At 37.3% G+C, this 26,730-nt stretch overlaps 4 protein-coding genes across 6 annotated transcripts; 1 reads left to right on the top strand and 3 right to left on the bottom strand.

Moving 5' to 3' along the window:
• Nucleotides 1-1,730: 1,730 nt before the first annotated feature.
• idua (alpha-L-iduronidase) lies at nt 1,731-14,070 on the top strand. The gene is made up of 14 exons (XM_084413338.1): nt 1,731-2,053; nt 2,553-2,693; nt 3,752-3,834; nt 4,047-4,154; nt 4,283-4,378; nt 5,503-5,705; nt 6,475-6,654; nt 7,237-7,453; nt 8,712-8,909; nt 10,907-11,028; nt 12,013-12,138; nt 12,632-12,708; nt 12,790-12,890; nt 12,976-14,070. The coding sequence occupies exons 1-14, from the start codon at nt 1,893-1,895 to the stop codon at nt 13,074-13,076; spliced, it is 1,914 nt and encodes a 637-aa protein (XP_084269464.1). The 5' UTR covers nt 1,731-1,892; the 3' UTR covers nt 13,077-14,070.
• Nucleotides 13,925-15,308, bottom strand: atp5meb (ATP synthase membrane subunit eb). Its single transcript, XM_084413339.1, has 4 exons — nt 15,143-15,308; nt 14,891-14,945; nt 14,444-14,542; nt 13,925-14,320 (listed from the first exon to the last, which is right to left on the bottom strand). The coding sequence occupies exons 1-4, from the start codon at nt 15,176-15,178 to the stop codon at nt 14,295-14,297; spliced, it is 216 nt and encodes a 71-aa protein (XP_084269465.1). The 5' UTR covers nt 15,179-15,308; the 3' UTR covers nt 13,925-14,294.
• Nucleotides 15,309-18,161: 2,853 nt separating this feature from the next.
• Nucleotides 18,162-20,529, bottom strand: LOC311293054 (zona pellucida sperm-binding protein 4-like). Of its 3 annotated transcripts, XM_084413055.1 has the most exons (9): nt 19,929-20,505; nt 19,656-19,886; nt 19,389-19,576; nt 19,224-19,321; nt 18,995-19,152; nt 18,726-18,918; nt 18,509-18,656; nt 18,351-18,423; nt 18,162-18,272 (listed from the first exon to the last, which is right to left on the bottom strand). In XM_084413055.1, exons 1-9 carry the CDS (start codon nt 20,482-20,484, stop codon nt 18,196-18,198), a joined length of 1,722 nt encoding a protein of 573 aa, XP_084269181.1. In that variant the 5' UTR covers nt 20,485-20,505; the 3' UTR covers nt 18,162-18,195. The 3 variants fall into 3 exon arrangements, 2 of the variants coding, with proteins under 2 accessions (XP_084269181.1, XP_084269180.1); XR_014627876.1 differs by having other exon boundaries at nt 18,726-18,941; nt 19,656-20,505; XM_084413054.1 differs by having other exon boundaries at nt 19,656-20,529.
• Nucleotides 20,530-22,158: 1,629 nt separating this feature from the next.
• kcnv2b (potassium channel, subfamily V, member 2b) lies at nt 22,159-25,571 on the bottom strand. Its single transcript, XM_084414011.1, has 2 exons — nt 24,149-25,571; nt 22,159-23,125 (listed from the first exon to the last, which is right to left on the bottom strand). The coding sequence occupies exons 1-2, from the start codon at nt 25,454-25,456 to the stop codon at nt 22,856-22,858; spliced, it is 1,578 nt and encodes a 525-aa protein (XP_084270137.1). The 5' UTR covers nt 25,457-25,571; the 3' UTR covers nt 22,159-22,855.
• Between the last annotated feature and the right edge of the window lie 1,159 nt (nt 25,572-26,730).

The raw sequence follows: 26,730 nt of genomic DNA, 5'->3' as shown, positions 1-26,730 counted from the left end.
GGAGTTTTTAGCGGTAATGGTGTTTAATATTGAGACATTCTGCAATTTAGGGGGAAATGAGAAAGAAAGAAAACCATCGCTGATTGGATGAATCCGAAATCTTACAAAACTAGGAGGCCTTTAAATCATCTACTCTGATCTGAGGGAACTTCACTTCAAGTGTTCACAGAAGGTAAGAGTTTTATTAGCAGGTTGTAGGACATAAATGCAAATTTGATACTTTTATCTGTTTCTTTAACAGCACCTGTGTTTTTTTTTATATATATATATATATATATATATATAATATATTATTACAGATATATTGGAGGAAAAACTAAGGTAAGAGCTGGTTGTGTAGGACAAACTGTTAATGCGAATCTCTGCAAATTGTTAATCAGATCTCTGCTTTCCTCGGCCCACAGGCTAACCTATACTTTCAGCCTGTGAATCCTCATAAGAAGATGGATGAGTGACAGATGAAAAGAGTTAAAACAAAAGGATGGGACTTTTTTATTGTTTGATTTTATCTTATACATTCTGCTTTAGCTGTATAGTAGTTGCAATCTATAAAACATTGTTATGTCTTAATCTACTTTTATTATAATTCTTTTGAATGCAACTTTTTATGTTGTGATTATTTTTTGTTCCTTTATTTTCATTCATTTTTAAATGGTCTTATATGATTTTTTTTTTACATTATTTCTTCTTTCTATATTATGCATATAAATATTATGCATATATTCTATAAATGTAATAAATGTGCTAGGCATATATACATATGTCAGCCTTGCCTCTTAGAATAACATTTGCCAATTTAAACCCATTGATCATAATAAAAACAACCCACATCTTTTTTTTTTTTATCCTAAAAGTCACGCTGTTTCAGATGCTTTAAAAAACAAACAAGCAAAGAAAGACTGATAAAATAAAATAAAGTAACATTTTGTTTAACACCCTTGAATGAGTTTTACATTAGGACACAAGTATATTTAAACATTTAGCTTGAGTGTGTATATTGTTTGGGCTACTATATTGTCACTATACCATATTATATGCTTATAAAAATGAGTGTGTTGTTTGGCCTACTATATTGTCACTATACTATATTATACTGTACTATAGGCCTATAAAAATGGGTGTGTAGCCTATATTGTTTGGGCTACTATATTTTCACTATACTATATTATACTGTACTGTAGGCTTATAAAAATGAGTGTGTATATTGTTTGGGCTACTATATTGTCACTATACTATATTATACTGTACTGTAGGCTTATAAAAATGAGTGTGTATATTGTTTGGGCTACTATATTGTCACTATACCATATTATACTGTACTATATGCTTATAAAAATGAGTGTGTTGTTTGGCCTACTATATTGTCACTATACTATATTATACTGTACTATAGGCTTATAAAAATGAGTGTGTTGTTTGGCCTACTATATTGTCACTATACTATATTATACTGTACTATCTATAAAAGTGAGTGTGTATATTGTTTGGGCTACTATATTGTCACTATACTACTGTACTAGGCTTATAAAAATGAGTGTGTATATTGTTTGGGCTACTGTATTGTCACTATACTATATTATACTGTACTATAGGCTTATAAAAATGCAGTGTAGACCTAAAAAAGGTATTTTTCATTGCCCTTCATTCATTGAAGGCATTTCACATTTAGACCAGTTGGCAGCGACATTCAGCTGTCGACACAAAAACACAAGTCGCACTTCATTGACGTCAGTGCACCAACTTTTCTGAAGAGAGCAGATGGAGACTCGTACATCTTATGAGCACAGAAGTTGGGGAGAATATTTTTTAAACATAAGATAATATGTCTATGAAGTTGTTAAGTGACCGACACGTAAAGTGAACGTGTGTGTTCACAAAGTGACATCAGCAACATGCATAGATGTAAACACAGTTCGTTCACATGGACAGTGTTTATATCAGTCCTGATGATAAAACAGCTGCAGTCTGTTATATCTTCATCTGTGGAGGTTCAAGTGAATGTTGACAAGCGGCTACGAAACTTGAAGCACTTTTGGAGAAGCACTGGATTCTGGTAGGATAAAACTGTAATGTTGAACCCAAACCTTTACTAATAATATCGTGGTACAAGAGTATAAAATGATGTTAGTACCATGGTACTACTTTGGACATTGGATTGCCATTTAAATATGCATGGTATATTAATTATCATGATATTACCTTCTGATATAATCACTTTAAGTTACTTCTTTAAGGGAAACCATAGCACTGCATGATTACATATTCATACATCACAGTGTTTACATTATACTCAAAACAAAGAAGTAGTAGTAAACTAGTAGTAGTAGTAGTAGTACTATGATACATGCCCAAACTCTTACCTTATTTAACAAATAAATGAAAGAAAGAATGAATGAATAAATAACGTGTGATAATACCATTATAATTGTTGTACTCTTTTGTTAGTGACATCTACCCCAGCATTTCCAGGAAAACATTGTCTATGTAATTGTTTTACTGGGTAAATAAATATGAATAAGCACATCGTTCACCTTTGTGTCCTGTTTTTGCAGCCCTCCACAGCCACACACTGATGCACACCTGTACGATCTCAGTCCAGACCAGCAGATGAATCTGGCGTTGATCGGCTCTGTGCCACACAGAGGAATCCAGCAGGTGCGGATACACTGGATGCTGGAGCTGGTGTCCGCACGGTCAGTCACTCCATATTCCCAGAGTCAGACTTTCTCGTCTTCTGTTTGGTGAATGTGAAATATTTTCATATATAACATACTCAGTTTGTGTATGTAAATATGCAAACATTAAGATTGATAATAATATGTAATATGCATATGCATCTCTCTCTCATTAAAAATCTTTTACCTCGCTAGTAAGCTCTGATTATTATTTTTTGCCTAAAAACATCTGGGTCACATTTAAATTCAAAGGTTTAAGATAAAATTCAAATGATTTACAGTTAATGTTTAAGGTGCAATATTTACGTTATCAAGCATTTATGGTGCAGATGTCTATTGCTTGTCAAAGATTTCAGTAACACTACAATATTTGTTAACATTTGTTAATGCATGAGCTTAAAATGAGCAATATATTCTTAAAGCATATTTTTAACGTTAGGTAGTACAAATTTAACTGGGCATTGTTTCTTCATGTTTGTTCACAGTGCAAACACAAATTTAAACTTTAAAAATGTATTAGTAAATATCAAAATTCTCATTGACTAAGATTAATAGATGCTGTAGAAGTATTGTTCATTGTTAGTTAATGTTAACTAATATAATCAATGTTAACAAATGAAATCTTATTGTAAAGTGTGACCAAGATTTCATTAGTTTTCAGGGGATGAAGTAAATGAAGTAAATAAAATCTAAATGCTATAAAACCTACTTTAATATTATCTTTTCTCTCTTGGAATCTGCTTTTGACATACTATCTAATTTTCTGTTTGTGCATCAACAAATAAAGAGACGACTCGACGCCTGTGAAGAGACGACTCAACGCCAGCGATGTTATGCCCTAAATTAATACATGATTAACTAACTTTAATTTTCTATGTACATTTCTGAAATGCACTTTCTGTAAAGCTGCTTTGAAAAAATATGTATATGTATTGTGAAAAGCGCTATACAAATAAATTTGAATTGAATTGAATTGAATAATCTTTACTTAAATGCATTTTTTATATTATCCATGCATCTCCATGTAAACTAGTTTACTGTAGTACTAATATTTTTTGTCTCTGATGTTTGTGTAGAGTTAACAGTGGAGAATATCACTACAACTTCACTCACTTAGACCAGCTGATTGACCTTCTCTGGCAGAATGGACTGCAGCCGGGTATGTAATGCAACAGACACATACAGAGCACAAGATTGTGAATTATTCTGCATTATTTCTTGACTAAGTAGGACTAAGATTTCAAACATTGTTTTTCAAATTCTGAATATTACAGTAAAATCTGTGCTTGCATAATGTAGGATTAGGCTGCTACCAATAGGGTTATTTTAAAAACTTTGCATTGTGTCAAGGAGGATTGCTTCTTTTTAAAGGGTTTGAACTGATGGGCAGTGTGTCCAACACCTTCAGCAACTTTGAAGACAAAAGACAAGTTACTGAATGGAGAAATTTGGTCTATTTGATCGCCAAAAGATACATAGGTGAGTATAAGAGTGAAGCTGTAATGTTTTAGATCGTGATGATGGATCAGGAAGCACTTGTTGTGCAGTTTGAACCTTTGTGTTTACCACGAAGCTGTGTGTGTTCCTGCTGTTTTATATGTGTGCAGAGAAATATGGCCTCAGCTTTGTCTCTCAGTGGAACTTCGAGACGTGGAATGAGCCGAACAACCACGACTTTGACAACATCACTGTGTCAATCCAAGGTACAGTCTAATATATATTTTTTGTTGTCTGAGCCAAAACACTGTCATTTCTGCTTATAAGTTTTGATCCAAATGGACTAGAAACAAAATGTTCCTAGATTCTTAAAATCTAGATTCATAGATTTTTTTACCCTTGTATTTTTAGCAGCATTTATTTTGATTAGTCTTCTGACAGTCACGTATGTTGCATTGCATATCTTGCTCTGTTCTTTGAACATCCCACAATGCAAGTTAATAATAGTCCCAAGTTGCCCAACCTTTAAAATTGTCTTGAGATCCATTGGGACCGTGTCTTGCGGGTATATAACCTCAGGCCCTGTAATTGCAGCTATATTTTTTTGGAAGATCTGGAAGTCAACAATTTTATTGTACCATGTTGAAACAGACATATGTAATTTGCACCAAACTGAACCAGGGTCTATGTTTATGTCTGTATTTTGGGGAAAACTTTAAATGGATAGTTCCCCCAAACCCGTAAGACTTTCGTTCATCTTCGGAACACAAATGAAGATCTTTTTGATGAAATCTGAGAGCTTTCTGTCCTTCCATTGACAGCTACGCAGCTACCACTTTGATGCTTCAAAAAGTTCATAAAGAGATCGTAAAACTAATCCATATGAGCGGTTTAGTCCAAATTTACTGAAGAGTCTTGATCACTTTATATGATGAACTGATTGAATTTAGGCTTTTATTCACATCTTAACATTCATAAACTCACACATCAGTTGTGGTAAACGGAAGCTCCAGCTTGTTCGCTTGACGTGTGAGAACCAGTGAGGTTCATTCTTGTGTTACGCATCACGTTTGAGCTTCAGTTTGTTCTCATGCGTCAAGCAGATTTGGTCAAGCTAAATTCAATCTGTTCGTCATATAACGTGACAACAAATGCTGCAATGTAAGTCCTCTCTGGATTTATATATCGCCGTCTATGTTTATGTGTTGTATTTCTCCACATGTTGTTCTCGAGCACAGAAATTATGCGCCTTTGTGGTGTGGACAAAACAAGAACGTGTCTGACAAGTTTTAATTTAATGCTACCATATAGAAGAATGAGTGGTTTTGCTGAGGGCAATCTACCAGCCTCATTGTGGTGACAGTGAATTTTTCCCGCTCCACTCCTCCAGGGTTTCTAAACTATTACGATGCCTGCTCTGAGGGCCTTCGTGCAGCGAGCCCAGTCCTGAAGTTCGGGGGTCCGGGAGACTCCTGTCATTCTCCACCCCGCTCGCCGTACTGCTGGGAGATGCTGCAGCACTGTTACAACGGCACAAACTACTTTACTGGAGAGACCGGCGTACGGCTAGACTACATCGCACTACACAAGAAGGTACATGAGAGTTTATGATAAGTAAGGGAATAATGTTCATCCAGCCGCAAAATAATCTCTGACAGCATGATCAGAACCCAGATGCACACACTACATGGCTGCTTGCCACATATAATCAGACAACAAATATTGATTTGAGTGGGAAAATTTGATCATCTCATCATTAAGCACAAAGCTTCAGCAAAGAAAAAAGGTACAGATTTGAGCCTAGACGGATGAACAGGTCTCATTTTTGTTTCCCTCCTTTCCTGCGCCTAGACCTTAGAAACTGGTCTTGTGACAAGTTAATAACTGAGACACAAAATGATACGAGAGAGAGCTCGTTACTTTTGTGATATGAGAGACATGAAAGATGTGGATGTGTTTGCCTCAAAAGCAAGAACTGATAAAAATGAATGCAAGTCTCTTTTAATAACAGCATTTGCAAAATGCATAAATGTGAAATTATACAGGGTTGCTGCTGGTGATAACTGTCATTATCAGGGAATTAACGTCACACGACTGCCCAATCAGAATCAAGCATTTCAGAGACCCGTGTAATAAGTGATAATAAAACGCAAATATACCATGTGAAATCAAGTCCTGACCTAAATTTGTCCTTGTTGAATATCACATTATATACTAGAACCGAAGTAAAATGTGTAGAGATAGTTTTGCATGTTGACTTTGATCTTGTTCCTGTAATAAGTGTACTGCAAGTAGCTTCAGATAAATTTGTAAAATAATTAGGTTTTTGATTATTTGTAGTATGTATTTCTTTGTTTTTCAGGGAGGTGGAAGCTCGCTGCCCATCCTGCAGCAGGAAGTGGCCACTGTACGCGAGGTCCAGCAGCGGTTCCCACAGTTCGGTTCTGTACCGATCTACAATGACGAGGCTGATCCGCTGGTTGGCTGGAACAAACCGCTCAGCTGGAGAGCGGATGTCACCTATGCAGCCATGGTGGTTAAGGTACACGAGAGTGCTGTGTTTCTCTGCTCTCGCTCTAATATCTCATTTCACCAGCTGTGTTTTTCTGTGATCACTCAGTAGGGCATATCTAAATGTGATTTACATGAGGACATCGTATTGTCCTGAGCCCATTCCTTAATAGCAAAAACTACTTTAAATGGTTTGACAAATAAAATGGTCTTTCCTAAGCTGATGTATTTCCTATTAAAACAAAGTTGGAGCAAGACAGATGAAAATTTTAAATGGCCAGTAGCTAATAGTAGGTATGACCAATTAATCAAAATAAAACAGAAATCATGAGATAACTAACTAATAGTTGTTAATAATTATTTTATTATGATTATCATAATAATAATAATGATAATATATACATAATTATTGTTATTATGATCATATATATATTACTATTTTCAGAAAATAATCACAATTAAACTTTTTCGACCTATTTCTAATGGGGTCTATATTTTAATTTCTTAAATGATTTGCTTTCTTTTCTATGATTCGTTAAAGCTTGTTAGTTTAGTGAGTCTAAGTATATTTGGTGTAGTATTACAGTCTCCTTTCATGCGTCTGGTGTTGTAGGTCATCTCACAGCATCAGAACCTGCTCATCGCGGACCAGAACAGTACCGTCAACTACACGCTGCTTAGCAACGACAATGCTTTCCTTAGTTACCACCCACACCCGTTTACCCAGCGCACGCTCACCGCTCGATTCCAGATCAACAACACAAACCCGCCTCACGTGCAGTTTCTGCGGAAACCTGTCCTGACTGTGATGGGCCTGTTGGCATTGTTAGGTAATGAACGCTTATAATGAATCATCAGTGTTAGTGGGTGTTATAACAGTTAAGAATGTCAAACTGTATAATTAGCTAAAGAAGTTCTATTGAATCATGGCAAATGCATTTCAAAGCTTAGAAGAAAGAATGCCATGTAGATAAAAAAAAAGTGCTACTTTTCTATAAAAATATGGATATTGTGATATATTGACCAAAATATTAATATAATTCAATATTCTATTTAAACATAAATATAAAAATGTTTGCATATAATGTATTGGTAACACTTTACAATAAGGTTTCATTTGTTAACATTAGTTAATGTATTAACTAACATGATCTAACAATCAGCAATACATTTGTTACTGTATTTATTAATCTTTATTAACATTAATTAATAAAAAATCCAGTTGTTCATTGCTTGTTTATGGTAATTCACAGTGCATTAACTAATGTTAACAAATATAACCTTTGATTTTAATAATGTATTAATTGAAATGAATATAGATGCTGCAGAAGTATTGTTCATGTAGTTAACTAATGAAACCTAATTGTAAAGTGTTACTAATATATTTATATAAAATAATTTGTAATTCTATATATATTTATATAATAATTGTATAATATTTTGTGTTACTTTAATATGTAATTTTTTTTATTTTCATTTGTTTAATATGTTCATCCGAGTATTTAAATTACTTTGCTATAAAAATGTGTATATTAGTGATGCACCGCAATTTTGGCATCTGAAAATATTTGGCTGAATTTTTTTCAAAATAGTTTAGGAGTGCCGAAACCATGGAGCGAAACAGTGACATTGAACAAATTTGAGGAAGAACTTTACTACGACTTGTTTAGTTTATCACCTGAAAACACAACACCCTGAATAGCATAAAGAGTTCAGCTGCCCAAAATTAAATAAACAATACTTTAGTGTTGGTTTTCAGCTAAATTAAAACCTAATTTCGGGTTAAGTGTTTCGGTAAAGATTTCATTTCGGTGCATCGCAAGTCTATATTGTGATATATTGACCAAAATATTATATTTAACCAAATTCAGTATTATGTTTAATAAAAAGAAATAAATTTGGTATAAATGCTTATATCGCCCACTACTACTGTATATCACATAGAGTATAATTGTTCCGAATTGTTTGACTTTGCTGTTGATTATGCATTTGTGGCATCTATGAAATGACAGAAACCTGCACTGCAGATAAACACAGTGGCATTTACGAGAGTTTGTGATAATCTCATATTCATGTTCTGTTCCTCAGGCGAGACTCAGGTGCTGGCTGAGGTGTTGACTGTGAATTCGTCAGTGGGTGTGTTGGCCACCGTTCACGTCCCTCAGGTGCGGTTCACAGCCGATAGCTGGCAGACCACCGTCCTGCTGTACAACAGCAGAGATAACCAGACCTCCTCCACCGCTGACATCATCAGTCTGCGCCTCACTGGAATCCCTCAACGTGTGGGTCAGTGATCACAAAAGACCTCCCTATGCAATAAAAATACAATGCATTTCTGTTATACACTCACCTAAAGGATTATTAGGAACACCTGTTCAATTTCTCATTAATGCAATTATCTAATCAACCAGTCACATGGCAGCTGCTTCAATGCATTTAGGGGTGTGGTCCTGGTCAAGACAATCTCCTGAACTCCAAACTGAATGTCAGAATGGGAAAGAAAGGTGATTTAAGCAATTTTGAGCGTGGCATGGTTGTTGGTGCCAGACGGGCCGGTCTGAGTATTTCACAATCTGCTCAGTTACTGGGATTTTCACGCACAACCATTTCTAGGGTTTACAAAGAATGGTGTGAAAAGGGAAAAACATCCAGTATGCGGCAGTCCTGTGGGCGAAAATGCCTTGTTGATGCTAGAGGTCAGAGGAGAATGGGCCGACTGATTCAAGCTGATAGAAGAGCAACTTTGACTGAAATAACCACTCGTTACAACCGAGGTATGCAGCAAAGCATTTGTGAAGCCACAACACGCACAACCTTGAGGCGGATGGGCTACAACAGCAGAAGACCCCACCGGGTACCACTCATCTCCACTACAAATAGGAAAAAGAGGCTACAATTTGCACGAGCTCACCAAAATTGGACAGTTGAAGACTGGAAAAATGTTGCCTGGTCTGATGAGTCTCGATTTCTGTTGAGACATTCAGATGGTAGAGTCAGAATTTGGCGTAAACAGAATGAGAACATGGATCCATCATGCCTTGTTACCACTGTGCAGGCTGGTGGTGGTGGTGTAATGGTGTGGGGGATGTTTTCTTGGCACACTTTAGGCCCCTTAGTGCCAATTGGGCATTGTTTAAATGCCACGGCCTACCTGAGCATTGTTTCTGACCATGTCCATCCCTTTATAACCACCATGTACCCATCCTCTGATGGCTACTTCCAGCAGGATAATGCACCATGTCACAAAGCTCGAATCATTTCAAATTGGTTTCTTGAACATGACAATGAGTTCACTGTACTAAAATGGCCCACACAGTCACCAGATCTCAACCCAATAGAGCATCTTTGGGATGTGGTGGAACAAGAGCTTCGTGCCCTGGATGTGCATCCCACAAATCTCCATCAACTGCAAGATGCTATCCTATCAATATGGGCCAACATTTCTAAAGAATGCTTTCAGCTCCTTGTTGAATCAATGCCACGTAGAATTAAGGCAGTTCTGAAGGCGAAAGGGGGTCAAACACAGTATTAGTATGGTGTTCCTAATAATCCTTTAGGTGAGTGTATTTGCTCAAGAATGTAGAATTGAATAGAACTTAGGCTTGTCACTACACCAAATTGAACAAAATTCACAGGTTTCATAACTCAATATCATAATATAACGAATTAATAATTCGAATGAATTAACAATTTAATAATTAATACTAATTATTACAAACAACTATTATAAGTATACCCAACCTTACCCTTACCCTTCACGTTAAACTGTGTGTACTATATAGCGAATCATATCTGCTCGATTCTGTATATCTTTGGAAAATGTAAACTATATTATCGCCCAGCGATATATTAAAAGTTTGATATATAGTAGGCTACATCCCATTTTACACACATATACAGTAGACTTACATTATTCATTATACTATACAGCAAATTTCAGCTGCATAATTGTTTGTATCATTGTAAAATGCAACCTAAATTATCGCACAGCTCTACAGTACATATAAATTTGTATATTATAAGTATGTCCAACTTTATCCGCATACATACAGTATACTCATGTAGGGTGACATACTATATAGCAAATCTCAACTTCATCGTTTATATCGTTGAAAAATGTAAACTATATTATCGCACAGCTCTCATCTGCTAAATGCGACTTTAAGATATTATAACCATTAACTTCATGATTTTTTTTAAAGCTGCTTTGAAACTGTGTATTGTGTATAACAAAAATACAAAATATGCTTGTATTTATAGTTCTATCCTGTCTGTGTTTGCAGGTCTGATGTATGTGACACACTACATGGATAATAACGTGACAAACCCATTTAAACTGTGGGAGAGCATGGGCAGCCCTGACTATCCCACTGCACAGCAGTTCAAAACGCTGCGGAGCCAAGAGGTTCAACACACACACATGCACACTCCTTCATAACACACACTTTTATTGATGACTTCCAGGAAGTTTGCTTATAATGTTACTGGTTTCTTGGACAAAAGCGGTTTTTGCTACTGTGCAAGACTTCTGTATGTTTTTCATATGCACTGAAGGAAAAAAAGATGTAGAAACAATTTTCACTCTTTTTTTTTTTTTATTAAAATTGCTAGTGAATTTCACAAATAATTACATAGAAACGGCAAGTAACACACTGACTTAAATCAGAAATTTTGAAGTAGAAAAGCCTGAAATAGTAATTTTCAGTAAAACATACTCCAATAACAATTTTTTATTTACTATAGTGGCCAAAAGTGATATCCGGACGGGCTATTTGTTTTTAATGACCCTACAAGTTCAATTAAACCATCAAAATATCAGGAAAATATTTTATGTTTTTAAATATGAGGGGAGAACAAAACACTAAAGTTGGTTATGGTATTTATCTGACAATTATTTAGCAAAAAAAAGGCAAACTACAGGTTTTATTAGCCAAAAACAAACAAACATAGCTCACAGGAAAAAGCATACATTGACTACAACATAATCAGTTATTAATATTTCGTTGGTTCTCTCTTGGTTTTGCAAGTGTTTTTCATTTCTTTTAATGACTAAAAATTATGTCAGTACAATTTGATTTGTTTCATTGACTCCAAGCACAATTACAAAATCTTTACCTCATCTTTTATAATATTTGAATAAAAAGTGAAGATGTGAATTTTCCTAGGCTGGACATCAACTTTTGGCTACTACTGTACATCTTCGAAAAATACTTTTTCACAGTGTGGCTGGCCATATGCTAATGAGCGCATGATTGCGACTTCATAACCTTTATGGTTTCAAAATGAGCTGGTTTTGCAGCATATTTTACATACATATCTACATAAAACATCAAAATTACACGCCAAGAGTGGAAAAAAATGAGTATTTAAATGAATGTGTATGTCGTAGGACCCACAAACCGATGGACCTCTGCCGGTCCCATCCGATGGCTCTCTGACGCTAAAGACAATCCTTCCCGTCCCCTCAGTGCTGCTCGTACACGTATGTGCCCAGTCTAAAGAAAAGCCCAACCAGGTTAGTGGCAACTTGACATAACATTGACATCACAGCTCTCTCATTAAACGCATCTGACACCAAAAGGTTACACTACCAGTCACACTTAACTGAATTTGTTTCTCATGATTTTAAAAACATTTTGATCTGAAGGCTGATGCTGAAATACTTGAAATTAGTTTTGTAGACAAATATAAATTATGTTTATGTATATGTGAACTCCATTAATACTGTTTAAAAGCATCCCAGGATGCACCTCATGAAGCTTAGTAAAGGCACCATTTTCCAGGTTTTGGACCTGCCCTTGAGTTTAATATCGTGTAATGTTGAAGTCATGATGTGGAGTGAATTTATAGCATCTGCTGTTCACCTACGCCCCAAAATTGTGTCTGTCTGTGCATGAAATTAATTTAAGTATGATTGCAAAACTTCTGCATTCCAGGTGCATGTTATTCTTTGCAGAGATTTAGAAACCTTGTGGTTTGGTTTTAATATTGCAGTTATCGTTCTGCAGGTGAACGGGGTGCGTTTCATCACCGTCACCAAAGGACAAGTTCTGATCATTTGGAAGGATCACTGCATCGGCACCAAGTAAGAACTGTTTAAGTACAGCAGTGAGTTCATCAAACTAGTTCATTCAAACTATAAATGTAATCTGCATGTCATTTGTAGGTGTATAAAGACATACGAAGTGGAATTTTCCAAAGATGAAACCACTTTCCAGAAGATTAATCACAGAGACACTATTTTCACATACTTCACGTTTTCTCCAGGTATGAATTCAGTTGAAATCAAAATGTATGACTTCAAGCACTGATCCATATTCTGTTGACCTGCTTGTGTTTTTCCCCTGCACAGAGAGTCTGGAGGTCAAGGGTTACTACAGAGTGAGAGCCGTGGATTACTGGGGAAGAAATGGAGAATATTCTGTCACAGAGAAATATTCAGAGAACCGGTAGTCTTGATCAGCCAGACTTTTGACTGTCCACCAGGGTTATTATAGTTAAAGGGATAGTTCACCCAAAAATGAAAATTGTCATCATTTACTCACCCTCATGTTGTTTCAAACCCGTAAGGCCTTTGTTCATCTTCGGAAGAAAAAAAAAGACGATCTTTTTGATGAAATCTGAGAGCTTTCTGTGCCTCCATTGACAGCTATGCAGCTACTACTTTCAAGCCCCAGAAAGTTAGTAAAGACATAAAGTAACCCAAAGCAATCTTCATTTGTGTTCTAAAGATGAATGAAATTCACCATTTTTTGGTGGACTAACCAAAATATGAACAAAAACTTAGTATCTCAATGACACTAAAATAACTGTCCACATACATTATATCTTATTTTAACCAACAAACACTCATAAACACAAGATGAGATTGGCTTGACCAACATAAAGTTCCTCAAACGAAACTCTTCAGTATCAAATATTTGATAGCACTAATCTATCTTTGGCAAATACAGTAACTAGTTTGTAAAAAGCACACAACTTGAAAACAACTATTTAACCAGCAGACTTATACAAGTCTGTGCACCCTACTAACTGAAGTTGCATAAAGCCAGCCAATCAGATTAGGGCTTGTTCAGTGTGCATAAAAGACAGTCCACAGGCATATGCCATCTGGGATAAAAATGGATTGGTTAATGTTTGAATGGACCTTGACTGTATGATTTTTTTAATAACCTGAAGTTTTATTTACAGGATTTCCCAGAAGAATGATTGTTTAATTTAAAATTGCTGCTGTCTCAGTTCATAGTTTGAACCACCTGGACATATCAATTATTTTTATACATCAAAATTAAACAAAGAAATAGGGATCAACAGTTTATTAATAAATATTGGTGGGGATGTTTACCAAAGTGAAACTCTGATTCAGTGTATATTTAACATTGCATGGACTACATCTGTATCATGTTGTAATCAAAGATTCTTCAATTAAAGAACAAACCAGTGGTCATATCAGAGGAAATTTATACAAGGTCATACACACATATTTGCATGTACTCAGTGATTATTTCACAAAAACAGGTATTAGTCTGGCATAACCTATTAGAGAAAACATTGAAAGGTGTGAAATGGGCACTGTAAAATCAAAATGGCAGAATACAAGCATCATTAGTTATCCAGTCAGATAACAAGATTTTTTACAATGACACGATAAAACCCGACATTTTGGCCAGCTCATTTCAGGATCGTGTCCTCACTAGCTGTTGAATACAAAAAAGAAAAGAAAAAAAAAAGTCAGGATGACCAAATGAGCAAGCAATTCCAATATCCACCTGATGAATTTGCAGAAGAATCACTATTAAAATGTTAAGGTGAAACCTTACCTTCTGCTATTTGTTTAGCAATGCGTTCCTTCTCCTCTCGCACCTTCTTCTCCTCCTCTTCTATTCTCCTCTCCTCCTCTGCGATTGGTTTCAGATTATCTGGAGATAAAGAAAAGCTTTTTTAACTAAGTGTGTAAACATTTTAAAACTTTTAGCACCATTTTGGCCACCAACTTTCATTCCTGTATATATATTTTTTAATTAAACCAATAAATGTAGTTCAGACCTACAAAGACATGCACTCTAGACTAGAATTGATAAACTTAAAAATGAAAGAATGAACCTCTAAAACATGCTACTTCCACAAGCAATCTGTTAAAAGGGAGTGCATGCATGTATGTATATAAACACTGTTAATGTTTTATGAATGATTTAAAGGTCCTTCTGTCCACTGAATGTCATTTGAACACCTGTCTCACTGTTTCAGATCAACTTGCTTGTTCTTACCATATCTGCGCTTTCCATAGATAATGCCAACAAGCAATGCAGACCATCTGGCCGTCTGAAAGACAAAATAAATCTCATTAATATCAGTAATTTTGTTTTTATTAACAGAGAAGGAAGGTAGTATCGTGACGGCCATTTTAACAGACGTCAAAACATCACAGCCCGCTCTGACAGAAGGAGGGAAAGATAGACGCCATTCTTCGTTTAAATCGAGTAATACACATCTTGAATGATGGATTTGTAAAGACAAACCTTAATCAGCGGCGACACTTGCACTGGAGGAACCATTTCGCCGGACTTCAGGACCGCACTCAGTATCCAGAGGTCAGAGACGCGCAAGAGCACAGTGAGAAGAAGGGAGGCTTATGAGCTCGCTGACGTCATACCGCCACCTGCAGGCCTGGAGAGCAACTGTGGTGTCGTCGACGAGTCCGAAAAAGAGGTTAGGGGCGGATCTGCCGGGGTAGCATAGCGAGTCTTGCCCATCCGTTAACCCCTTCAGACCTGAATTATGTTTAAAGTTTCAGAAAAATATAAAAGTACATTTTCCCAGCTCACGAGGCTTCTATAAATGAGACAAAAAAAAAAAAAAATGTTTAGCTTTAATTGTAATTTTTTTAAACAAAACAGGTGTACTTCACAAAAATGTACCAACATAAAATTAAATAATAAACATAAAAATTGTTAGTATATACTTAAAGCTTTTTCTCAAGGTCAAAAACGTTTGCTTTATAGATCGCTCATTTGTTTATTCATAAAAAAATAAACCAATCAAAATCAATCAATGCATTCATGTTAGAGTAATTTCCTGTGTGCATCTTTGAAACAATTTCTCTGTTAACGATTTTCTTGTATTTCTACAGTACATTACTGGCAGCACGGTTGCCAGCAAGTTACTGTATTTCGATTTCCAGTAACTACTGTAATTCACTTTACAGTACACAAGATCAGTACTGTAAACTACCAAATAGTACTTTACTATATTTTTACTGTATTTCGTCATTTGTTCTGCTTTTGCTGTAATTAATTATACGGTATTGTACTGTAATATCTATATGGATACATTACTGCAAAATATTATCATAATTTTCAAAATAATTATTAATAATGATAATATTATATCATAATAATATAATATGTAGTTGTAAGGAAAATATAGGCTATAGTAGGAAAAAATATTATGGAAGTCAATGGCTACTGTCAACATTCTAGTTACCGACATTCTTTAAAATATCTTCTTTTGTGTTCAGCAGAATAAAGAAACTCACACAGATTTAGAACAACATGAGGATGAGTAAGTGATGACAAATATAATTTTTGTGTGTATTATACCGATAAAGGGATAGTTCACCCAAATTTTTTTAAATAACCCATGATTTACTCACCCTCAAGCCATCCTAGGTGTATATGACATCGTTCTTCTTTCAGACGAATACAATCGGAGTTATATTAAAAAAATGTCCTGGCTTCCAAGCTTTATAATGGCAGTGAATGGTTGTTTCTGTTTTGAAAGCCCATAAAAGTGCATCCATCCATGATAAAAGTGCTCCATGCAGCTCTGGGGGGTAAATAAAGGCCTTCTGAAGCGAAGCGATGCATTTGTGTAAAAAAAAATATTCATATTCAAGTTACGCTTTAGATTTAAGTCAAATCCATATGTTCGTTTGGCCGGAAGCTAGTCATTTGACTTTATATAGTTTTAAATATGGATATTTTTCTTACATCTCCATCTTCCTCATCACTCCACATAAAGTCAACATCTGAGATATTTCCATCAGCTATGTTCAAGCACTTCAAGAACTATATATTCTGCATATGAAAAAGTTTCAAAAATGTATCGGTACTGTGATGTAGATTTTTTATATAAGAAATTTCAATCAGCATTACTGGACTTCAGTTACTGGAATGTGATTTCAGTAACAGGCTTTTGAACCCATTGTCCATTCTAATGGACAGACACATTTAAAAAAATCCTGATTTAAAATTTGCAATCAATTTTTAACTTTAATTATTAAGTTCAATCTTTCTATTTTACATACAAACTATGAAATACTGGCAAACATATCAAAAAATGTAAATAAAACCATAGAAAATGTTGCTTGCTTCTGTGTTTGGAGTGAAGTGCTGACATGCTTCTCTTCAAAGTAGTGTTTTTTTTATAATTACTACATGCAGAGCTTTACTGCCATTTGATTGAATGACAAGCGTCCAATCTAATGGACTGCAGGCTTTAAACTGAAATGCTCCAAAAGTAAAAAAAGGGGGGGGGGGGGGGGGGGTTGACATGTGATGTCCATTGTAATGGACGCAGGGTCGAGATGCCTGTGTGTTTTGTACCCAAATGCCACCATTCAAACAAAATGGGCTGTTCTTTCTTCAGATTCCCGTCTGATGTAATCAAAAGCAGCGAAGAGTTGTAGTCCACAAAGTGCTCTCACACAAAGTCTAACCGTATCAAACTTCTACCCGCTAAATTGTAGCATTCTTCACACAAAAAAAATATTAAATTCAGACACGTTCACGGCAAAATTCAAACGGCCCAGAAAATAAATTCTCACATTCACTTGCATTGACAATTTTTCAACCTAGAGGTCCAGTGGGGTTAGCGGAAGGGGCGGGACTTACCATCTTACCTGCAAATGCCACCCTAAAAGAAAGCCTTGCCACCCCCGCTGCCAGCCCAGTTGGCAGGCAGCAACAAATTAAGTTATTGCCAATTTAACTGATTAAATTATATATATATATATATATATATATATACACAAACATCTGCCATATGTTGCCACCCCTCAAATTCCTGCCCCCCTCTCACCACCCCATAAATATTTTTCTAGATCCACCCCTGCTGGGACTAGCCTGAAATAAAAGTAATATATATAATCAGTATCAACCAATCCTTTATCCCAAGATATGATTCTATACTTGCGTGACTGTAAAAAAGCATTCCAAAAAGCCAACGAGTGACCTCAGAGGGGTTTGGCCATCAATATAAACAGTTATGCTAGTCCAGCCATAAAGTCGTATGTAAAGCCTCAAACAGACAGAAGATAAAACCTTAATTTGATATGTGAAACATGAACAGGGGCCCAAGTTAACAACTAGAACTTGGCAAATAGTAAAGTTAGAGGACTTAGGCAGAAACTTGGCTTGTTTAGTTCAAGTCAAGAATCTCAATGCACAAAAGAAAAAGGTTTAGTAGTGCAGAAGTCAAACTGAGAACAGTCATGAAACATCCAACTCAAGACAGAAATGAATACCAAAGAGAAACATGTTGAGTTTCATGAAGTTTATTAAGACACTAAAATTCACTTGACCAGGTTAACTTGTCCACTAGACACCACAGTTTGCCCACTAGAGATGGTCTTGACGTGCACGTCTCTTCCTGTAAAAAGTGGTAGAAGCATGAGGGGCACTTCAATAAATTCTCAGTTCCTGAAGTCAACTTACAGCAAGCACTCACTTTTCCTAGTGCAACTTTGCTCACAGGAGCCAGAGGAGGGATGGCACACTGCTGTACTACAGTGGATGAAGATCTAACAGAGGGGGAAAGGGTTAAGCCATAGAATTGACTGTAAAAAGCACTAATATTAAGGGTTGAGGTAAGGCTGCAGAGCATACGGTTTCCTGCAGAGGAGCCAGTGATGCTGGATCTACAAATGCGAACATCTTCACAACAAAGCGCTTGTAGTGGGTCGGGAATTGAAGACCAGATGATCCAGCCACTGGAACCAATGCGGTCAGGTAACGATCATCCTGGTAAGGGCATCTGAAAGGCAAAGAGGCAGTCAGAAATGCCTTACAGCACACTAGATGGATAAAGACTGGCCTTACTCACCCATCAACCAGAAGATCCCACTGGGGTAGACTGAGTGGACTGGGGGTTGATGTCGCCCAGCAATGTCCCAGCATCAGGACAATGTTGGGGTCGGTCCTCTCCAAAATGTGTACCTCAACAAACACAGGCTCCCGCAGGACTTTTGTAACTGGATAATCAGCATCACTGTAGTAGGACGTGTACGCCTCGTCCCCTGAGGAAGAATGCAGCGTTTAACTAGAAACTGGAGCTTTAGAAAGGCTTAAGGCATACTTGGGACAAACACTTACCTTCTGCACAGCCTTTGGTGACACATTGACCATTTGCCAGTCTAAGCTCCACCCTGAGGGGTCCAGGAGCAGCTACTGGTGGAGGTGGAGGAACAGTGTTGACCTCCACAACCAGAGCTTCCACAGAGGTACCAGAGTACCTACACTGGAAGAGAAGCCTGGACAACAAACAGTGAGCTTGTAGCATTTGTCAATGATTCACATTTATGATAAAGCATACATCACTTACTCAAAATGGCTGTCCCTTGTAATGGAACCAAGTGGTCCGATACCCACTTCATATGAGGAGGTCATTCTGTTTTCATACACCACATATCCACTGTCCTCCTGCAAATAGTAACATTGTTGGCATCCAATCCATTCATGCAGAACAAAACCACAAGCAGCTACTCACCATCATGCTTGTGCCACATGCAGTGACAGGGAACTGGTATATAGCAAAGAAAGGTGTGGATCCCACAGGACTGCAAGCTGGATCACTTCCACCCAGGAGACGGACTGAATCCAGGCTCAATCGAGGCAGCGTAACATCTCTAGCCACCACTACCACAAACTGACCATCTCTTATACACTGGACAGTCACTGGAACGAGTTACAAGAGCAGGTTATTGCTGAGGATCAGTTTAACATGAATGCCTCCACATTGACTCTACACTCTTACCTGCCTTCCCATAGTAACACTGCAGTCCATTAAAGCAGCAGTTGATAGCAGCACACTCAGCACCACTGATACCAGGTGGTCCACATTGAATCTGCTCATAATCAGCTACAGTACATTTGTCAAGGGGCTCTGCCTGTGCCACTGGCTGCTTAGGCTGAAACTGCTGAGGAAACTGTTGACTAGCTTGCTGTTGAACTGACTGAGGAAACTGTTGACTAGCTTGCTGTTGAACTGACTGAGGAAACTGTTGAACTGACTGAGGAAACTGTTGACTAGCTTGCTGTTGAACTGACTGAGGAAACTGTTGACTAGCTTGCTGTTGAACTGACTGAGGAAACTGTTGAACTGACTGAGGAAACTGTTGACTAGCTTGCTGTTGAACTGGCTGTGGAAACTGTTGACTAGCTTGCTGTTGAACTGACTGAGGAAACTGTTGACTAGCTTGCTGTTGAACTGACTGAGGAAACTGTTGACTAGCTTGCTGTTGAACTGGCTTTTGAACCTGCTGAAGAAACCGTTGACTAGCTTGCTGTTGAAATGGCTTTTGAACCTGCTGAGGAAACCATTGACTAGATTGCTGCTGAACTGGCTTTTGAACCTGCTGAAGAAACCGTTGACTAGCTTGCCGTTGAACTGGCTTTTGAACCTGCTGAGGAATCCATTGACTAGATTGCTGTTGGACTGGCTTTTGAAACCACTGGTCAGTTTGCCTGAACCTCAGAGCTTGAGGATTCTGGGGAAGATCACTCCACTTTGGAACAGCATGACTGAAAGCACAGAACCAAACACAAAGTGCCAGAGATTGAACAGCAAACCAACTTCCTGCCATTGTTCAACAGCTAGTCACACTGCTGAGGTGCTGCCCTTTGGTCCTTTTGTACTCTACAGACTTTGGCTAATTAATGATAATCCCTCCCTCTTCATTAACAGTCATGATTCTCCAGACTTGCACGAGTGGGAGTTTATGCAACTAGGTGATTCTATTGTTTCTTAAAAGTACATTTTTCCCTTTTGAACAAACATGTGTTGGACTACCTCTGGAAGTGGCCAAAAATAGACAAGCTCAAAAAAAACTTTTTACACCTTCATTTACCACAGTCCACTTGTGATACGATTTACAAAAATGCTTCTTAGTAACAGGTGTAAACAAGGCCTTGGACAGCTACCTATGCTGCGTTCCAGTCCACTTTTAGACACGCACTTGCGAACTTCCCTAAGCACTTCCCCTTGGGGGAATCCCTGCCGCCATTTTGAAGTGCGTTCCACTTCGTGAAGTGAACGAGGGAAGTTTATATGGACAGACCCTCGTTCCCTCGATTTTGACCGAGGGAGCGAGTCTGCTTCAAATGTACACTTCAGGCACCTATATGTCCCACAATGCAGTACGATTGTGACGTCACTACATAGCTCGTCTAATCACCACCACACAGACAACTCTATGATATATTAATTATATATATTTTTTGTTTAAAACAACCCAAACACACATAAACATTTGGATGCTGCATTAAACAAATTCTTAAAGGAAAAAAAAATGTAAATAATAAATCAACTCCACAGCTGATTCCAAGTGATCAAGGGCTTAGGACGTTCCAGTTCAGCCCATTGCAGTTTCCGCCAGTAGTGGGCACTCGCAATGACGTACATCCGAGTGAACGAGACGGAGGGAAGTTTGCGAGTGAAGGGCATGACAGTTTTGGACTGGAACGCAGCACCAGTTGGGATACAACAGTTAAGGGATTAATGCTAAATGAAAGCAGACTACATTACTGGGACATTCTTTTTTTATTAATATGTAATATATTATAAATATTTGTCTTGCTAAAATGTATTTTGAGAGAGGATGTTCCTCCCAACCAAGTTTTCTTCCTCACATCTTGAGGAGGTTTTTTTTGTCATTAGCCACCTTGTAACTGCACTGTAGCCTAAACCATTATTTTTTTTAAGTTGTAAACAAGATTTTGGAGTTACTAATTAATTAATTATTTCTACTTCAAAATTATACGTTTAATTCAATGTGTTACTTGTCTTGCCGTTTCTTTGTAATCTTTTATGAAATTTACTAGCAATTAACGAGTGAAAATTGTTTCCTAGCCCTTTTCAAGTAAATCCCACTCCATTATTAATATAATTATTATTATAGAAAACAAAAAATACAGAATGACAATGATATTATATGCCAGGGAGCAAGAAAATAAAGATTCACCATTTTCACAGCTTTCTTATTAGAAGAATCAGAAATCAGATATAGAGTTCAAGAAATATGTTGAAGAAAGGCTTACTCTTTCTAAATTTACACTTTGTAAAATATTTAGCCAAAAACAAATTAAGATTGAACAAATAAAAAACATCCGAATCCTCTCTCTCATAATGCGTATAACCAAGATTAACATTTTCATATTTCAAAGAGATATCAGGAATTATACCACAATAAAAGAAAAAATGTTTTTCCAGAAATTCTTTGTAAACTCAATACCAAAACAGGTTTTTTTTTGTTTTTTTTCAGTGTTGGGAGTATTAAGTCACTATATATGCCACTCTTACGTTTTGTGACAATTTGACCTAACTGAACCCAAAGGCTTGTATGGTCTCCAAGAAATTGCTGAGAACAAGTAAGGAATTGCTAGGTCTCTGGAGGCTAAATACGGTGTTGATTTAATTGGACATGTCAGGGAAACTTTGTAAATTAGATTAACTCTATTTGTAAATTAGATTAATCTTCTTTTGTGGTTGTCAGACAGGTCGAGATATAAAGGGCAGGTATAAGGTTAGAAGCAGAACCTGATTTCACCAAGTTAAACATGGTTCAACATGAATCAGCATCTTTATTGATCCTGGAACAACATTCCAATCAACCAATCAGATTTGAGGAACCAGTTTACAGTTTATGTCAAGTTTAGGCTTGCAAGGTTAGGTGCTTCTACATCAGTGTTATTCACTAACATTTCCCCTCTGATTTTAGGGATTACTTACGGGGTTAGGTTTGTGGAAAATCAGGACGTGCAAGGTAGAACGTCAACTGTGAGGATAATGCAGGTCAGTGTTATGTGGCTAAATGTGCTTCTGTAATCATCATTTGGCACTTTTACATGAGAGGCTTTTTAGAAAAAGATCCCATTCTGACAAAAATTTCAGTACATCTTAACAATCCCAACAATAAAATAATATGCACATTTTTGGGAACTCAATTTCACTAGTGTCTATGAAACAGTGTCATTAGTTTCGATGCAGCCACATTCTTTTAGTTTCTTCTTGGCTCTCAGGATGAAGTTAACCTTCCCTCTGTTCTTCATGTTGGAAGTGTATTCATGAGACTTCAGTTTGGCGTAGTAATCTGAGAATTTGTTGAAGAGGAGGGAGATTGGAAGGCCATTCAAAATGATCCCGAAGGAAATGCAGCCAAAGGCAAATATCCGCCCCAATAGGGTCTCTGGATACATGTCACCATAGCCTACAGTAGAGATGCTCACCTGGAATGAGAAGTTATTGGTAAACTGATCAAAATAAATAATTTACCCAACCTCGTGTTTGTTGCAAACCCCAATGACTTTCTTTCTTCCATAGAAAACTGAAGGAGAAGTTTAGCAGAGCGTTACGTCACACAGTGAAAGTGGATGGGGACCATAAGTGGTAAAGCTCCCAAAACACCATGCAAACTTCATAAAAGTAGTTAAAATGATTTTTTTGCACCATTTTCCAAACCTGAAGACGTAGGCTATAATAGATTTCACTGAAAATTCACTGTAAATCATGTTTGACAAACATGATCATCATTCTCTTTTATTGAATGGAAAAGAGCAGAGGATTTTGTGCTATAGAGAGCAATAGTGCCAGTCCACTTTTTCAGCGGCCTTGATTCTGTAAGTATTTTTCCCATAGGGATTAAAAAAACAACAAAAAAATAACTTCGTTTAAGAGTTATAAGTTATAAGAGTTATAAGCCATGCACCAAACCAACCATCTACAAGGTGAATCACAACATTTGAAAATTGGACGAAAAAACAAAGGTACAAGACTGTGGGAAAGATGAGGGAATAATATGCATACAAATGTTTAAGTAGTTTGAGAGTGTGAGGAGACTGACTCTATCACATCATTTGCAGTGCTTTATGGGAGTGGGCGGAGCTAAAGAGTTATTTTGGCACGATTTTCTGATTGGTAGAGATTTCTCTGCTGTATCATGGTCAATGCCACTTTTCACCAGGATTTCCACTGTTAAACATGATTATTTAAAAATGTACCATCGATTAATAACCTCGTAGCTCATTGTAGGTCTGTCTTTAAAGGTTTTTCATTCATAGTCAATTCCCCTATGGTGAAAATGAATGGGATTTTACCTCTAGAATTTGACTGTTGCACTTTATCAAGATCTCCTTTTGCGTTTTCCACAGAAAAAAGAAAGTGATACTGGTTTTGACAGACATTAGGGTGAGTACTGAGTAACATCATCTATATCATATATGCATGATTAATAGAAATAATGTTTTACTTACAGATGCCCACCACCAAGAATGTGGAATACTGGTAAAGTTGGTATTAGGGGCGTCGAATTCAACGCTATAAACCATGGCAGAGAATATGAAGATCCCCATGGCAATAAAGAGAAAGAGACACCCCACCTGCTGATAGCACTGCCTCAACGTGAAGCCAAACGCTCTCAGTCCCGTGGAGTGACGTGCCAGTTTCAGAACCCGAAAAATACGCATGAGTCGCATGATTCGCAGCACTTGTCCAACTTTGCTCACCTGACCTACAGTCTGCATGTCCGCATTTTGTTTCCCAGGACCGAAGGTCTCAAAGCTCTCGATCATGAACTGCAGAAACTGCGGAAGGATGGCCAAGAGGTCTACAGCGTTCAGTATGCTCTTAACAAAGCAACAGATATCTGGGGTCGAAACCAGACGCAACAGGTACTCAGTGGTGAAGAAGGTTATGCACAGAGTCTCTACAAACTCTCCGAATGTCTTGCCACTAAACTGATTAGTAGATGCCATGTTCTCCATTTCTTCCACCGTAGACAGAGTCATCGTAACCAGCGACACCAGCACAAACATACTCGAGGCGACCGCCATGAGTTTCGCCGGGACCGAGGAGAACGGATTCTCCACGAAGTTCCAAAGTGACCGTCGCATCTCGCCGAGAAACATGCTGTCGAATGCCTCCTCGTTGTCTTCGATTACCACCTCCGCCTCCAGTTCCTTCTGAACTTTGAGCTGTTCGCACAACTCGTCGTGCTTCTCCTCGAGCAGGATCCGACAGCACCGTTGAGAGTATTTGATCCGAATGCCCCAATAGTTGATCTCCTCCAAGAAGTTCCTCGGACAGAGCTCTTCCTTGATCCACAGCACACCGGTCCTGTAGAAGTTGAAGATGCTGTTGAAGACGTCTGGATCTCGGTCGAAGAAATATTCGTTGTCCTTCACGACGTAGTCATCGCAGAGGTTCAGCTTCATGTTGAGGTCAGTGTAGGTGGCCAGACGGCCAATTCTGCTCTGTGGGTATCTCGCTGCCATTTTGTAGGCGATACGGTAGGACTTTCCTCCAACGTTGAGGTTAAGCGTGCAATTCCTGCTTGGTGATATGCTGGTAAACCATATCGAAGTCTCTGAATACCTCTCAACCTCCTCATCGTCGACATCCCCAAAGATATCATAGATATCCGCCTGTAGTTCGCTTAAAGAGCTCCACTGTTTCACCAAACACCCTTTAGCGAATGGGATGGTGTCGTCTGTTGACTCAGAAGTTGCTATTTTGCAGTTGGGAAAGAGGCTCTGTCTCCTGTTTCTCTGATCACTGAACATCCTCTCAGTCTTCCGCTATCCTCCTAGAGGAGGAACTGTACAGCGCGCCTGTTAATCTCAGAGCTTTACTGACTCTAAACCTACTCTGTTTAGGTATAAAGAGACAGGCAGGAGGAAGCACCAGTCCTCTAATGCCACCTATAAGAAGCTAAGGGTTCAACTTAAATGTCATTATCCGTTAAGCCTTTGATTGAGGGTGAAGTCTGCTTTGAATTCTTTGAAATGACATGCTTGCTAATGAATGTGTCAATGAATGAATATGAAGTTACCCAAACAAGACCCCTTTCAACATTCAAAGGCTTATTTATAAACTGCTTCTAAAATATGGGCATCTTTATCTCTGGTAGAGCAGGTATTTACTAGAGGATAATGATAGTAACATTTAAACAAGCAGCCAAACAGAAGTAAGTGGACATGAATGAATGAATTCATGAATGAAGGAAACTGTCACATATTCTAATATGCGTTCTGCTCAAGAAACATTTATTATTATTATCAATGTTGAATTTTTTTGCTGCTTAATATTTGTTGTGGATAATTATACACCATTCAAAAGTTTGAGGTATGTGATTTAAAGAAAGAAATTTATAGTTTTATTCTGCAAGGACACATTAAATAGATCAAAAGTGACAGTAAAGACATTTATAATGAGACAAAATGTTTCTATTTAAAAAAATAATGTTCTTTTGAGCTTTTTAATAATCAAAGATATATACAGTATCACTTTATATAAAACTGGTGAAGATGAATTCAGGATTGAAAATGTGATTATGAAATAAAGAATTTCTTTGAATAATGAATGCCGTGTTTATCTGCTTTCAAAAACAAAACAAATTCAGATGGGCATGAATCGAGAGTTGCAAACACTGGAAAGAGCAGGACGGATAATGCCAAGTCACTTAAGGTAACCGGGTCACTGAGACCGAGAGACTTAGGTTTCAACATGATCTAATGAGAAAACATACAATGTGATTCGTATGGAAAAGTATGATTTTTAGAAAGAACCCCAGCCTAAACCTGACCGTCATGAGATCTATGGATGAGATTGTACAAATTCATACAAATTAGCCACCAATTTGCCAAAATGTACAATAGTTACGAATAAGAGTGTATTGTTAAGTTCAGTTACTGGAATTATTCCTATTAGCTTTCTAGGGTTGTGAAGATATTCTTGACATGAGTTTTGTATAATCACATGATGTTTATGACTTTTTCCTAATTGCTATATTGTTCTTAGAATAATAAAAGGAAATATATAAAAGAATGAATTTGTA

Source organism: Rutilus rutilus (genome assembly GCF_951802725.1).
Source record: "Rutilus rutilus genome assembly, chromosome: 7".
Lineage (NCBI taxonomy): Eukaryota > Metazoa > Chordata > Actinopteri > Cypriniformes > Leuciscidae > Rutilus > Rutilus rutilus.
Note: the sequence above shows the minus strand (reverse complement) of the source record. Positions and strands in the feature narration are given on the sequence as shown.

Bases quoted from the DNA above. Each gene is read 5' to 3' on its own strand.
- idua (XM_084413338.1), top strand. From the start codon at position 1,893: ATGCATAGATGTAAACACAGTTCGTTCACATGGACAGTGTTTATATCA. The intron at 6,655-7,236 runs GTACACGAGAGT...CTGGTGTTGTAG, and splicing joins ATGCAGCCATGGTGGTTAAG to GTCATCTCACAGCATCAGAA. The intron at 8,910-10,906 runs GTCAGTGATCAC...CTGTGTTTGCAG, and splicing joins TGGAATCCCTCAACGTGTGG to GTCTGATGTATGTGACACAC.
- atp5meb (XM_084413339.1), bottom strand. From the start codon at position 15,178: ATGGTTCCTCCAGTGCAAGTGTCGCCGCTGATTAAG. The intron at 14,946-15,142 runs GTTTGTCTTTAC...TTTGTCTTTCAG, and splicing joins AAGTGTCGCCGCTGATTAAG to ACGGCCAGATGGTCTGCATT. The intron at 14,543-14,890 runs GTAAGAACAAGC...CTTTATCTCCAG, and splicing joins CTATGGAAAGCGCAGATATG to ATAATCTGAAACCAATCGCA.
- LOC311293054 (XM_084413054.1), bottom strand. From the start codon at position 20,484: ATGGCAGGAAGTTGGTTTGCTGTTCAATCTCTGGCACTTTGTGTTTGG. The intron at 19,577-19,655 runs GTAAGAGTGTAG...AACTCGTTCCAG, and splicing joins GTGTTACTATGGGAAGGCAG to TGACTGTCCAGTGTATAAGA. The intron at 18,273-18,350 runs GTGAGTGCTTGC...CACTTTTTACAG, and splicing joins GCAAAGTTGCACTAGGAAAA to GAAGAGACGTGCACGTCAAG.
- kcnv2b (XM_084414011.1), bottom strand. From the start codon at position 25,456: ATGTTCAGTGATCAGAGAAACAGGAGACAGAGCCTCTTTCCCAACTGC. The intron at 23,126-24,148 runs GTAAGTAAAACA...TTCTCATTCCAG, and splicing joins ATTCTTGGTGGTGGGCATCT to GTGAGCATCTCTACTGTAGG.